We start from the raw sequence: 15,104 nt of genomic DNA on the forward strand, positions 1-15,104 counted from the left end.
CTATGAAATGCCTAATATGAAACGGAGCAAATATTCCGAGAATGGGACGTACGCATTTCGGAGATTTGTGGCGGAGAATCCGCGCGTGGAGGGAAGGTAAGATTTTTTTTTTTTTAATTCACCATAAATCTAAATATTTTGCTAGAGACTTCGAATTTGTTTCAAGATGAAGATAAATGACTGGAAATTACTAGACTGTAAGAGTTTTAGCTTACAATTGCGTTTTTCGACCATTTCGGCAGAGTCAAAGTTGACCAAACGTGGTTTTTTTTCTATTTATCGTGATTTATATGCAAATATTTCAAAAATGAGAAAAGCTACAACCTTCAATTATTTTTTGTTGTATTCTACATGAAATTGCGCACATTTTCATACATAAAACTTTATGTAACGGCTAATTTAAAATGGTGCAAACATTACCACAATCGCACGTATGATTTTTTCGGAAGTTTACCCACGGGCCGGTCGCGCGGGGACGTAAAACAAAATGTGTTTTTTGGAAGTTACCGTGCCCCGGACACGTAAACAAAATGTTATTTTTTTGGAAGTTACCGCGCGGACGTAAACAAAATGTTATTTTTTTCATAAATTCACCATAAATCGAAATATTGTGCTAGAGACTTCCAATTTGTTGCAAAATGAAGGTAAATGCTTGAATATTACTAGAATATAAGCGTTTTAGCTTAAAATTGCGTTTTTCGACCATTTCGGTAGAGTCAAAGTTGACCGAAGGTTGAAATTTTGGCAATTATAGTTATTTATATGAAAATATCTCAAAACTGATAAAAGCTACAACCATGGGTTGTTTTTAGTTGTATTGTGCATGAAATTGCGCACATTTCCATATATAAAACTTTATATAATGGCTAATTTTAAAATGGTGCAAACATTACCACAATCGCATGTATGATTTTTTTCGGAAGAGTTACCACGCGGACGTAAGGAAAAAGTTTTTTCATAAATTCACCATAAATTGAAATATTGTGCTAGAGACTTCCAATTAGTTGCAAAATTAAGGTAAATGATTGAATATTACTAGAATATAAGCGTTTTAGCTTACAATTGCGTTTTTCGACCATTTCGGTAGAGTCAAAGTTGACCGAAGGTTGAAATTTTGGCAATTATCGTTATTTATATGAAAATATCTCAAAACTGATAAAAGCTACAATCATGAGTATTTTATTGTTGTATTCTACATAAAAATGCGCACATTTTTATATATAATACTTCATGTAACGGCTAATTTACAATGGTACAAAAATTATGTCAAAGTGGCGAAATAATTTTTGAGATGTGTCACAGATACTTTTTAGTGCGGCAAGAAAGAAATTCGCGCTTGCGCGCCTGCGTAACGATTGTAAACAAAACAACACCTTGATCCGTGAGCTCACAGCATCCCCCAAGGCGCGTGATTCAAGTTTTAGGCTGGTAGGCCTATGAGTATTTTTCTGCGAATTTTAAAAAAAACTTTTGTAAGTCGACGTAAAATACGTCCAGTCGGCACACGGGAGACAAAAAATGTCGACGTAAAATACGTCCAGTCGGCGTAAGAGGGTTAAGAGTAAAGTAATATAACAGTGCATTATATGAAGTAAAATTTTAGAAAATGTTTCCGTGTACGTATAGTTTACAAACTGTTGGGTGAAAATAGGCCACGACCAGCTGATGGATGGCGGGAGTAGCGACATGAACCCTTTGAGGAAACCAAAATGGTCATAGTGGATAAAGGTTGATGATAAAATCAATTTTATTCACATTTGCAAGGGTAATCAAAGGAGTAATCAGCGTGTATGGTTATTGATGTGTTTACACTTGGGTCTTCAGTGCAATAAAAAGATTAATTATGCCACAATACATCAGCTTACTGTTGGGAAATGGCAGAATTTGAATTAGACATGAGGATTTTGCAAACAAATAAGAAGTAAGTAAAGAATGAAAGTAAGAAAATTAAAGAAAGAATAAATAACTTTCTGCAAGGAAGTCTTTAAACAAACAATTGAAGGCACACAGAAGCTGAGCACGGCGCCAGTGTGTTTATTATGGAGCTGAGTTACTTTTACAGTGGCAAACAAATTATAAAAAGCAGTTGTCACTAGATAGGTATTTTACCATAACAAAAAGAAGTGATTTGGACAAATCGAGTACAAGTTAAACGGGCAAATAATCATATCACTCAGTGCACCAAACACTGGCTCAGGCAAGAATTTTTTTTTTTCCTTTCTTTTTTATGGTTACCATATTGTATTTTATTGTTTTCGTGTTTCATCATTGTTAAATTTATTGTGAAATAACATTTTATTTTTTTATATGAATTGGTACTGCTTTTTACGTACATATTATAGTAAAGATTTTACCATCTCTTCTTTTCTCCTCAGCAATATCATGACGCATGATAACTGAAAATCATTTGTTAATTATTCTTCAAAAATAGAAACGCTCCCTCCCTCTATCTCAAGTTAGCTGTGCATCACCGCAATGATGAATGATTTTGTTAATCATTCATGCTAAATTTTATTTTGAAAAGCTTTGGTCTTTCATTTACTATTTTGTTGAATTAGGTTAAACTATACCATCTCACTCTGTGCACCGAACACTAGTTCAATTAAGACTGTCTTTATTGTTTTTGTGTATTGTGAAATTCACCTTTTTTATGTTAATTTTTTTATTACTTTTACATAAATACAGTAATATGTTACCTCTCTTCTCCTCCTCTCCTCAACATATCAACGCTCCCTCGTTCAGTCTCAAGTCAGCTGCGCGTGACATCACCACTGTGACATACAATTTTGTAAATCTTTTATGCTAAAATTTATATTGAAATGTTTTTTTTTTAATGATACAAAATTTTCTCTAAAATTTTGTTCAAAAAACAATGTTCGACATAAGAAACGTATGACAAATGAGGTACCATTGTATACTCATGGGTTGCTGTTGGTTTTAGTGCTTATCTTTTTTTAAAGTGTGTCAGTTATAATTGCCATTTTGCAAAGAAAAGTACAAAGAAATACTAGAAAAGACATGTGTAATCCAAGAAAGTTACTGCATCATTGATCTCAGTAAGTTTACGTAAATATTGGACAACAAATATTCTCAGAATTTTTTACTGATTTTAGTTCTTATCCATTTTGATACTGAATGAGCTGTAGTTATAATTTTACAAATTATTTATTAGAAATAAATGTATAACTTGGTAATTTATAACTGTCATATAATAAGTCCTCCCACAAGGGGTTTCAAATAGCCATTTTCAACTAAATTGGCTGACCTCAAAGTTTACAGGGTCTGGGGAGCTGCATAGTAATTTTTTTTAGCCCAGCTCTTAAGTTATACTGTATAGAGTATATTAGAAATTGTAGGTTAATTGGTCTCCAAAATTGTTAATGTTTTTTTGGCTGATAATGTTCATGTACAGGTAGTCCTCTAGTTACAATGGGGATATGTTATGATGACCCTGTGGGATGCAGGTATGTGCGAAAGGTCAGGTCTGACTAATAAGCCTATGCAGGCTGCAGTGTAGTTTCTCTCTCAACAGGTAGAATGAGGGAGTAACAACAAGGCATTTGTGTTTCGTTATTAATGTTAAGTAACAAACATATAATAGAGAAATAAGCAATTCAAATGGATATATATATGGTCAAATGCACGGCATTCCGATATGTAAATTGATAACAAGCATGACATAACAGCGATAATGGTGCCTAAAATGACTGCATAAAATGTGATCTTGAGGATTCGTGTTTCCTGGTTCTTTGTATTTGTCACATGGTTCGGGTGCGCGAGACAACAATGATTTCCCTCGGGTAGCCCCCGTGATGACTTGCATGCAACTATAGTAACCCCCCTTAAGGAGGCTTACCCCTGTTTGCTGGTTTCAGAAAGTCTATGGAAACCCAAGTCATTGCCCCGTCCACTGATATTTGGTATGCCTTTGGCCACCACTGTAGAAAAGCGCCTCAGTGGCGTGTTCTGTATGGTCTTGACCTGCTACCTTGGTGGCCGCAAGTTTGATTACCGGGCATTCCATTGAGGTGTTAAGAGATGTGTATTTCTGGTGAAAGTAGTTCACTCTCAACGTGGTTCGGAAGTCACGTAAAGCCGTTGGTCCCGTTACTGAATAACCACTGGTTCCCTGCAACGTAAAAACACCATACAACCAAACAAAACCACTGTAGAACTGTTTGGGGGCCTGTGTATGGGTGGGGATTGGGGGTTATTTTTTGTTGACTCGGATGAACAATTATTTTATGCTTTTATAGGTCTTCGGGGACGAACACTTCTATTTGCTTGATACATTGTTCTGGCTGGCAATCGTTTTTCTATTGCTTTTCTTGCTTCTGATGATGTCGTTGATGCCTTTCTATCAGGGAAGTTATCTGTTGGCAACATCAGTGCTTGTTGGTCGTGCAACACTTCTGCTGGGGATGCATTGATTACTTCATGTGGTGGTGTTCAGAGCCCAGTAGCACCCACAGTAGCTCTTTCCTCCAACTTCCAAATGACCCCCCCCTTCCCTTTCCCCCCCCCCCTCCCTGGCATCTAGCAGTTAGTGAGGTTTTTAATGACCTGTGAATCCTCGTTATTTTTTTTACCAAGCTGACTGCCAGGGCGCTCTATAGTATAGAGGTGAAGTTCGCGGCTCATGTTGTTGACAGTGATATGTGGAATGCCATGTTTGCTGACCCAGTGAATAGATATTTGTACCCCACTGAGAGGGGTACAAATATCTATTCACTTTAAAAATATTCAACTTTGTGTTGAATATTTTTAAAGTTTGACACGACATGCATTGTCTTGCCACATTTTCATGTCCTTCCCCATGTGGGGGCTTTTCAGGTTACACAATTGGAGCAGGATGCTAATATATTCCTTAAAATTACAGTTCACAACTTATAATTTAATCTTATCCTCTAATGCCTAACTTAACTTTACCCCGACCACCTAAGAACCCTAAACTTGATTCCTATAACTAATACTGCAAATTCCTTAATCTTAATACTGCAATGATACTGCATAAACTTTCAATTTTCTTCTTGTCAGCAGCTCTGTCTGCAGAGATCCTCTGGTTGTCCTTTTACAATTCCTGAATTGTTGTTCCCCAATTCAGCAGCCACAAACTCTGTAGGTCATCGGCTTAGCCAGCACACTTCCACTTCCACAAGTACTGCAGTGAAAAAAAGAAAAGACCAATATTAATCAACAATCCTTCATCCACAAGAATAACACAAATATAATAAAACTAGAAAGTTAAAAATTGCCTAACCTAATCAACCTAACAAAATAATAATAATCAAACATTCATTCACATTCACACATCATTATACTACCACACCCATGCTCCCTCCACAAGGTGTACGTATACCATTCTGCTACCATTTGGGTGGTTGAATGTTCTGATGGGTGGGGTAGGTTGTGGATAATGTCAGGTACTAGATGGTAACAGATGCAATTGTCGACACGCTGAGTGTATGTACGTCTGTCGTCTTTTCATGGGCATGCACCAGGTTGTGGACCAATAACTGTTGTCCCTCGAGCATGTGGCAGAGGTGTCTGACTGCTTTGTAGACTGCGAGGAATTCCTGTCAAATGTTGAGAGTTTTTGGTCTGCCACTGTTAGCTTTCTGCTTGAGTACGTCACCCACTGTCATGCTGCTTGCGTCTGTTGTCAGTTTGAGGGACCTGTGGGGTAAAGGAAACATTAGTGTATTTTGTCACTTATTGCGTCTTTTGCAAGTTTAAATGGAGTCTTGTTCTTTTTCCCATTTTAATATTTTTTTTTATTCCCTCTTGAGAATTGATATATGGGGCTCATTATCTGTGCAAATTTTGGTATGAACTTCTGGTGATATTTTATAAGCCTTGAGAATTCTTGTATTGATTTTATTGTTGTGGGTTTTGGGAAGTCTTTGATTGCTCACACTTTCTCTGATTTTGGTATTATTTTTAGTAGGGTAGTCCCTGGTTATCAGTGGACTTGGTTAATGGCAATCTGGTTTTATTGTGCTTGTCTAGTGCCAAAACATCAGCAATTTATGGCGCCATAACAGGCCAAGTTTCGGTTATTGGTGCCATAAGGTGCTGACGATAGTTATGGCGCCATTACATACCTAACAGAGGCACCATTAACCGAAACTGTGCACTATAAATTGCAGAGTTCCGGTTAATGGCAGTTTTCGCTTATCAGCACCCTGCTGAGAACGGAGCTCCTGCCAATACCCGAGGACTGCCTGTAGTACTTGTATGTATTTGAGATGTTCTTTAAGGTTGGGTTGAATATTAATATGTCATCCATGTAAATTGCTCAAAGTGGAAGGTCCCTGAACATTTCTTCCATTAGTCTTTGGAACATTGCACTTGTTACAGAGGCAGAAGTAGCTGTAGTTGAACATGTATGTGCCAAAAAGGTGTTGTTGTTGCCGTTTTTTTTTTTTTTTTTTTACATCTTCTTTTGCCACTGCCACTTAAAGTATCCTTAGTAGATCTATTGTGGTGAATGTTCTACCCCATTGATATTGTTTGTTATACCTGTTATGTTTGGCAACCATTATCTGTCTGGTTTTGTAGCTACGCTCAACTTTATGTATTCGCCTCAGGGCCGCCATGTTCCATCTGGGTGTGCGACCATGTGTAATGGTGATGCCCATGGACTTTATGCTTTCTGGCATATTCTGGCTTCCTCCATTTCTTTGAACATTTGTTTGGCATAGAGACCGTCCTTGAATACATCTTCGTATATGTTCAGCAATTGTTTCTTTCCTGTTGGTAGGACGTCTGTGCCAATGAGGCATATGTTGTTGGTTGACTCTTTACTTATTTCAAGTTTGTTTTACTTCTTGGGGGACAAAGTCAGTATCTTTTGCTACCAGCTCCTCGTTTGTGATGTCGATTAGTAGGTTATTTGCTTTTGGAAGTCTGCTTCTAATAACGCTATTGTCATGTCTGCTGTGATGAAGGACCTGTCGATGTTCTGTCCGTTGAATGTGACTTTCATCTCCCGAGTTCCGTACATTGTTAGCGGATCTCCACTGGCTGTTGAGACTTGTAGATGTGGTTGGGGGTTGGGTGGGGCGAGCATATTTTATCTGTTTTACTAATTTTGCTGGAACAAAGGACCTACAGGCTCCGATGTCAACCAAGAATTCCATGTCTGACCTCTCGTCTCTTATGTAAAAGCTTGTCTCTGTTCACCTTTCTTATATGGAAGAAAGAAGCAGTGGGTAGGCATGATTTCTCTTACGAGGCAATCTGTCTGCCCCCGCTGACATAAGCATTATTGGGTCACCTCTTTAAGCAGGCAGCCTTTGTTATATTTTTGCATCTCTCCTTTGCCCTAAATCTCCCAGCAACTGTTCCAGTTTCCTAGCGCCCATTGCTAGCTTCCGAGCAGCCAGCACCAGCTCCCAAGCATTCGGCACCAGTGACAAACAACCGGTGTCCACTCTTCCAGCTTTGAGTTCTTTTGCATCCGTGGCAGATGATTCATCCTTGGCACCCATCAAGTGACAGTTGGCCAATATTATGAGCCTACTTCATAACGCGTCTACAAGTCAGCAAAGGAGTTAGACCAAGAGCCTGCTCCTTTAGCTTATGCAGATCTCCTTAGATATTTCCTGGCAATCTTCCCATTGTTTTTTGTGCCAGCTGCCCCAGTCATGTCCGCCTCAACTTTTCTGATGAGGAACCAGCCTGATGCCAATGCGCAGCTTTTCCACCTTCGAGGCCAACCTGTAGGAGATACGGTGAACCACCCGTATTTGCGGATTCACATAGTGACAGATTTCTCTCAGGAACATATACCCCAATTATTCGCAGAAAATTCGCCTATTCGTTGTATTTTTCTATGAAAAATATCCACAAATTCCAGGTTTTTTTTTTTTTTTTTTTTTTTTTTTTTTTTTTTTTTTTCATCACAAAATGCATTTTTTGATAAAAATATTTGAAAAACCAGGTTTGAACCTTTTTTTTTATTGGATTTTTCTTTAGTTTTAACTAACAAAATACGTAGGCAGTTTTAAGCATTTTTGTAGGGTTTCAACTATTTGTGGGTTCTAGCTATTCGCCGGGGGTTCTGGTACCTATCCCCCGTGAATACAGGGGGAACACTGTGCCTTTCGTACGCCACCGGGTAAGTTCCTCCTTTGGGAGTCATTGTCTCCTCCCAGGGAGACTTCGGTCTCATCGAGTTGGCATGACATTCAGCAGTTTCGGGCTTATCCTTCGCAGCAGAGCTTCCACTTTAAGTAGAGGCATCCCAAGGCAATACCACCATGCCACTACAGGTTAAGGTGAGTGCCAACCATGTAAGGAAACAACATTGTATCAGTGCTAGGAACATTTCTATTTCAAATTCATTACCATAACTTAATGTTTTGGAGGAGGATAAGTCCATGTATCCCGCCACCTATCAATGTGGGATTCAGCTATGGAATTACCTGGTAAGTTACTTATATGGAAATGTTATTCTTGTGATAAAATTTTCATGAATACTTACCAAGTAATTACAGATCAGAGCCCTTTCTCTCCCCTCTCATGGACATAAGGGCACGAACAATTAAGCTCTTATGCTTTGTTGTTCTTATTGTTCTGCCACAAGTTTTCAAATTTAGGCTGCTGTGCGAGTGGAAACTAAAGCTATGTAATTACTTGGTAAGGATACATGAAACTTGATTTGATCATGAAAATAACATTTTTGTAAAACTGGATTGTTAAATGTTTTATTTATTTAAGATATAGCCATTAGCCAGCCCCTTAAGTTTAGCAATTCACTAAAGTGGTTTAGTTAAACTATTCAGTGATGATAACCTGACCGTGATCCCTTTCTGCTTTTGTTTTCACTTTTGATACTGATTTCTCCCTAGGGAAATTATGTTTGTGGTGTTCCATTAGGCAGGACTATGTTTGATTCAGTGTTTCTAAATTTGTCTTCAGCATTATTAAAGTAGCCAACGTACTTCCATTGTCCATCCCCTCATGAGTAAAATCCTTTAGGGTGTTGTGTCAGAGGTGTAACGTTTGTTGTCTAGGTTTGTAAGTTATGAAAAATACAATTTGATTGAACATTTTTCATTTTTCAGGATTTCCCTGTGCATTAACGTTAGAAGAAAAAACAATACTAGCTGCAATTCAAACAATTGCTTATAACTAATTTTAACCCTTTTTTTATTAGGAAATTTTTCTTTTGCTGATAGCAATTATCATTTATTGTTTTGTAATTCTCCAAATAATTTTGTTAACAGGAGGTTCAGAAAGTAGGCCAAATTTTGGGGATTAAACCTTCCATAATCCGTGGAGAGGAGTTAGCAACCAAAGGATTTGGTGGATTGTATGGTGTTGGAAAAGCTGCTGTACATCCCCCTGCCTTGGTTGTCTTATCTCATACACCACCAGGAGGCACAGAAAATTTGGCGTGGGTTGGCAAAGGGATTGTGTATGACACTGGTGGACTCAGTATTAAAACCAAGGTAAGATGATAATTCAAAAAAGACATCTTGATTTGAAGTCCTACATTTGGTAAAGCTAGGTATATTTATTTGCGCCTCAACTTTTAAGATTCTTCAGGGCATCCAAGTTTCTGATAAGTAACCAAATCTGACTGGTAACTAGACTTGATAGTATAGTCTACACTTTAACATTCAAGATATAAGAACACTGACAATAAGACCACTGACAGTAATTTAAAAGAATTTGATCATACAATATATATAATATTAATGAAAAATGCAGTGCAGTACTTCTAGAAAGGAAGATTTCAAAAGAAATTATATTCTAATGTAGCCGATAACTACTTGAGTAGTTTTGTTGAGAAAGTCTAATGAGTCCAGGGATTATTTAATCACATTGTGTATTAACAGATCATTCCATAACAAATCCATCATTTACATTTGGCCATATCCATGGTCATCATGAGGCGAAGATACGTCATTCCTAATGGAAAAATTTATGGTGAATGCCCCCAATGTACTTGAGCCTTATTGGTTCCTGTGTTACCGGTAGAAAAGAACCTCACTTGATTTCAGTTAAGTTTATGGCAACTGGCCCATAGAATAGTTAAATATGAATTAATTTGTCACTTTTTAGTATTCTTTATTAGTAATGAGTCTTACCTACTGTTAAAGTTAGCTATATCTCAGTGCCAATTAGGCGAGTCAGCCTTCAAACAAAAAATCGAATGGCTGCTAAAATGACTGTCTAGTTTACCTGTTCTCCACCATTTGTATTTCAAATGTTTTAGCTCTTGTCAGAATTCTCCTTGCCACCATTGCGGTTAGGCGATTGTTGGTATTCTATGAAGTTTGGTTGATTTACAACTGTTTACGGTATTGTAATTTAATTTCCATAGGATATCTTAACTTGAAACAAAACCAATAACATCAGGCTATGTAGAAGTGATTTTGGTGTAAGCAGGATGTTGGAATTTGAAGTAGATGAACATTTGGTTTGTACTGCAGGGGTACAGAGTGTGATCTTGGAACTAGATGTGAAGAATGTAGGGAATTGTTCTGAGAAATTTATGCCTGAATGTCAGATATAGGAAAGAAGGGAAACAGATTGCGAAAGCAATTAGTTAGGTCAGGACTTTAACCTGTCAGTTCTATCCTACTTAGTGTCCCTTCATCTGCAGCTATCCCTGCTCAGACTAGGCATTTTGGTAGTGCTAGTATTGACCTCCTTAGTAGCTCCACCTTCTGCTCCCCATTTCGGTTCAGGAAAAGCGTGTCGAGAAGTGAGAACATAACATTAAACCTAATTTTAGTTCTAATACAAGTTGAACTGAGTTTGTGACGGGAACATTCCGAATCCCTCCATAGTGTGCACTCTATTTTTGTGTTCCCGTTAGGAGTAAGGTATTATTGCCCTCAGCTGTACATAAACTGAATCTAGGACTGACCTGCGAAAGTTGGTAGTGTCCGCTGCCAGAGAACTGGGTCAGTTCTCGGGACGATAGGGTTCTGTGCCCTCCAATACCTACATCGCCCTTTTCACTGTCTGAATCTCATTTAAAGCGTTTGCCAAAGGACCATTAAAGCGTTCGCCTAAGGACCATTTTGGTAAATGTTAAACCTCGCTCCGTGGGCGCATTCTGACATCATCAACACCTAGTTTGAGGTGCTAGCATGAATAAAATTAATATATAATATAGGTAGTATGTATAGACAATTTTATTGAGATGGTAATGTGTCTGTAGCGAGTTTTACACACTCCGATATTATGTCGACAGTTATCCAATCACTCATGTTTTGGTTATTTTAAATTCTTGTCTGCTAGCCTATTCCTCTTTCTTTGTAATGCTTGTGTTCATTCTTGACCTGCTTTGTTCATACGCAAACAAACCTTTGGTCTTAACAGTAGGATAATTTCTAGCACCTAGCTGGATCCGGTTAAAAAACAGATGAAAGCAAGGAATCTTGTGATATCTGGCAACGCATGCGTAGATCGGGTGAAGGATGGTCGAAGACCATTCACCTATGATCTCGCATCAGTCTTTCTTTTGACCGCCTGGGCGAGAGTCGTGTTAACCTCTCTTAGCCTTTTCCCGGTTCATTGCCCGATTCGCTTGTATTTTGTGTGTGTTTGGCTGATATTATGGCTGCTTCTGCTCCTTCTCATCGTCAGCGTATGTGCCCCGGAGTTCCAGGTTTTCTGTGTTCTCGTTTTCTGGCTTCGGCAGCGACCATCCCCCACATAACGTGCAGTAGGTGTCGTTCTAATTTTTTTACTATTACGAGGCATGGCCTAAGGAGCAGTGGAGGTGTTTTATGGCAAGAGAGAACATAGGAGGGTTTCGACTCTTCCTACTTGGGAAGGTTTTTCGCCTCTTCCCAATGTTTCGTCTCCTACAGTAGTCAACCTCCAAAGTAGCGTTGTCCCTGCGTCTCCTTCCTTTTCTTCCATTGATTCGTCGATGGAAGTATCGGGAGGCCACTAGGTTAATGTTTGTATGTAGCCCCTTCCTCAGGAGTTTATTTGATTCCTGGGCGGGGTGAGGCTTTTTCATCAATCTCTTCTCTTCCAGAGTCGGAGGCATCCAAAATGGCGGTGATTTGGAAGACGCTCGGGCTAAGGGGTCCCCCGTCAGTGGAGGGGTTGCTGGCACATATTGTGGAGGCTCACATCCCCACCCCGGTCTGGCCAGGCCATCCCCCCTCCTCCCGGCCTCGTCTTTGTGGGTAGCAGAAGTCGGCCATCTTGTATTGCTCGCCAATTGACGCTGTGGCGTCAGCCCCGTTGATGACGCCACAGGATCCATCTCTGTGTATTCCTCCGCCAGTGGCGTCTGATTCCCCCTCACACCGAGGGGAAGCCGTGATGTCACCACCACTTGTGACGTCACTCACATCGATGTCGTCTCTCCCAGTCGTCTCCTCTGATCCGCCTTTCTCAGCCATGACGTCATCGCTGCCGCCCAGTTCGCTACATCTCCCTTCCTTGTCATCAGAGCCTTCTCTGGCACATCAGTCTAAGGTCATATGCCAGGCAGTGCTTCAGAGGTTGGACTCTGTATTGGATGTGAAGTTGGCTGCCTTATCAGTTGGGAGGACTGGTAGGAAACGTGTTGCTTCATCCCTGCCTCCTGAGAAGAGTGCTCGTAAGAAACCAGTGCTCTTCCTCTCCCTCTTCCTCCTCTACGCCCCGTCAGCGTATCAAGCGTTGGAAGGATAAGGACTTTGCCCTTCATTCACCTTTGAGAGAGGAACAATGCAGACGTGTTCCCAAGAGTGCTCTTGTTTCGGGCAGTTAGTGTTCCTTCCCGTGTGCAATCTGCAGGGGATGCTTCGTCCTCTGCCTCGAATCTCGGGCATGTTACCCCCCTCCCCCCCTTGTCCATGCACATCGCGAGCATGTTGCAACCTCCCCTGCCCATACATGTGATGTTAGTGCTCCTTCTTCAAGGCCTATTTGTCGCCGTAAGGATCTCAAGGTACCTGTCAAGAGGTTGAAGGTAGTGAGTGCGGAGTTGGCACAGCAGGAGTGTTTGCCTGCCTCTCTCTCTGGTGCTTCCAAGAGTTTGACTCTAAGGGATTCTCCTTTGATCTCTAGTGTTTGAGTTTCCCCCCCACCTCATGTACGTACATCCGCCACGCCTGTGACCATATATGGACATGTTAAGTCATCTGTTGAAGTAAGTTAGTATGTTCCTAGTGTTATAGTGGGTTCGTCTTGAAAGCCCAGACAGGTTAGTAGGGTTTTCGGGCTGTTTGGCTGCTAACCCTTCTGTTAATTTTGGGGGGGAAGGTGCCTTAGAGGAGCCTACACATCCTTCTCGTCATCTGTCTCCATTGCCGGAGCAGGAGGAGGGAGACATGCAAGAGTTTTTTTTTTTCTTCTTCTTCTTCTTTTTCGGAAGTTGTTGATCTCATTTGTGGGTTCAAGAATTTGGAAAGTAGGACTCAGGCTCGGTCATCTTACGCTCCTTCTTGCTTGGAAGCCTTGGTGGGAGCTATTTAGGACCCCAAATCATCTCTTCAGCTTCCTTTGTCGGGGCACGTTCAGTCAGTCTTGCAGAAGGTGAACGCCTCTGTTTCAGACCGGGACGGTTCGCTTCGCTCTAGGGGCTCTACCAAACTACTACCCCCACCTCTCACGAGACATAGGAAATACTATGCTACGAGCTCTGCCTTTTTTGTTGTCACGCCATTTTAACCCAGACGTCATTTGCCTAAAGCCAGGATTGACTTTGGAACAGGTGAGGTCGGTAGCTCTGTCCTTGTCTCCGCAAGATCCCTCGGCATTGGAATCTACGGCGGCCTCCTTGTTGCAGACGGTTTATTGGCTGGACCTCTGGTCTGTGGTTATTGCCAAGATAGCTTTCGACAGGTCCCCAGAAGGGTTGGTGAGTGCCTCCTCGCTTGCCAGTCTGTTCCAGTCCGGGGACAAAGCGTTTTCATATTTGGCTCACCTCGGTGCTAATTTGTGGGCTAATCTTCTTCTGATTAGAAGGGACACGGCTTTGTCTAGGATGGAGAGATCGCTCGACACATTCCTTGCCGGCATTGAGGAACGGAGATCTGTTGGAGTCCCAATTTTTGTTTCCTCGGACAGAGCTCGAGAATGAGATAGACCAGCGCCAGGCTGACACCAAAGACAGATTGGTGCACCAGGCCGTTTCTAAGTCGGAGTCTCGTCCTCGGAGACGTCCGGCTCCTCCTCCTCCCCCTGTCCAGCAGCAGTCAAGGAGATCGTCACCTGGTAGGCCGTTGAGGAACTCGAGTTCGGCAGGGCCTTTCTGTTCGACACAGCCTAAGTCAGAAGATCAATGCCCCTTTCGCTCTTGTTCCTTCAAGCCAAGAAGGGCCCCAAGGGGCAGAGGTAAAGGGGGCTGTTGGTAGGTTAGGCGCCTCTCCCTTTCCTGCGCCACGGGTTGGGGGGCGGTTGCCTGGCTGGCCATTGGGCCTAGTGGCAGAGTTATGCTTTATGTGAAGTGTTTTTAAGTTAAAAATTTATGTAAATACATGAACTAATCTTAGTTATTTATTCCGTTAATAGATGGCTCTGTTGTCTCATTACGTATTGGTATATATTTGAGTACTTGCTGAAGCACCAAGAGATCCTCATAAAATACAAACATAACAAATATGCATCTTTTCCTTGGCTCTTTTAAAAAGTTATGCTTTACTTCATTGTATCCAATAATACCGTATGTAGACTCATATTACTACGTATAGTATTATAAAATACAAACAAAGCGATCTATGTTTTGGTTCGGATAAATCAGCTGAGGGCAGAGGCAGGGTTATTTCGCCCTACTTGACTCAATTCAGAGCGATTTTTTTGCTTCTATTTAGTGTAAATAGATTATTTTTTGTTATATGAAGTACTTTTAACCCTTAAACGCCGACTGGACGTATTTTACGTCGAGATAAATTGTCTGTCGGGTGCTGACTGGACGTATTTTACGTCGACATACGAAAGTTTTTTTTAAAATTCGCGGAAAAATACTTATAGGCCTACCAGCCTAAAACTTTTGAATCACGCGCCTTGGGGGATGCTGGGAGTTCACGGATCAAGGCCTTGTTTTGTTTTGAAGCGTGACCCAGGTGCGCATGCGCGATATCCCTCCTTCTCGCTCCAGCCAGCATCAGTAGCGCGCCATCCGAGAGCGATCTTTC

The 15,104-nt window shown here is 40.8% G+C and overlaps 1 protein-coding gene across 3 annotated transcripts in view; it reads left to right on the top strand.

The window, feature by feature from the left end:
• LOC135217527 (probable aminopeptidase NPEPL1) overlaps positions 1-15,104 on the top strand; it is a 143,372-nt gene that overhangs the window by 92,543 nt on the left and 35,725 nt on the right. For all 3 annotated transcript variants that reach the window (XM_064253503.1, XM_064253495.1, XM_064253510.1), the window contains exon 6: positions 9,234-9,458. In XM_064253503.1, the coding sequence (XP_064109573.1) occupies positions 9,234-9,458 (225 nt within the window). The remainder of the gene's footprint in view (positions 1-9,233; positions 9,459-15,104) is intronic.

Source organism: Macrobrachium nipponense, chromosome 19 (assembly GCF_015104395.2).
Source record: "Macrobrachium nipponense isolate FS-2020 chromosome 19, ASM1510439v2, whole genome shotgun sequence".
In the NCBI taxonomy this organism is placed as follows: domain Eukaryota; kingdom Metazoa; phylum Arthropoda; class Malacostraca; order Decapoda; family Palaemonidae; genus Macrobrachium; species Macrobrachium nipponense.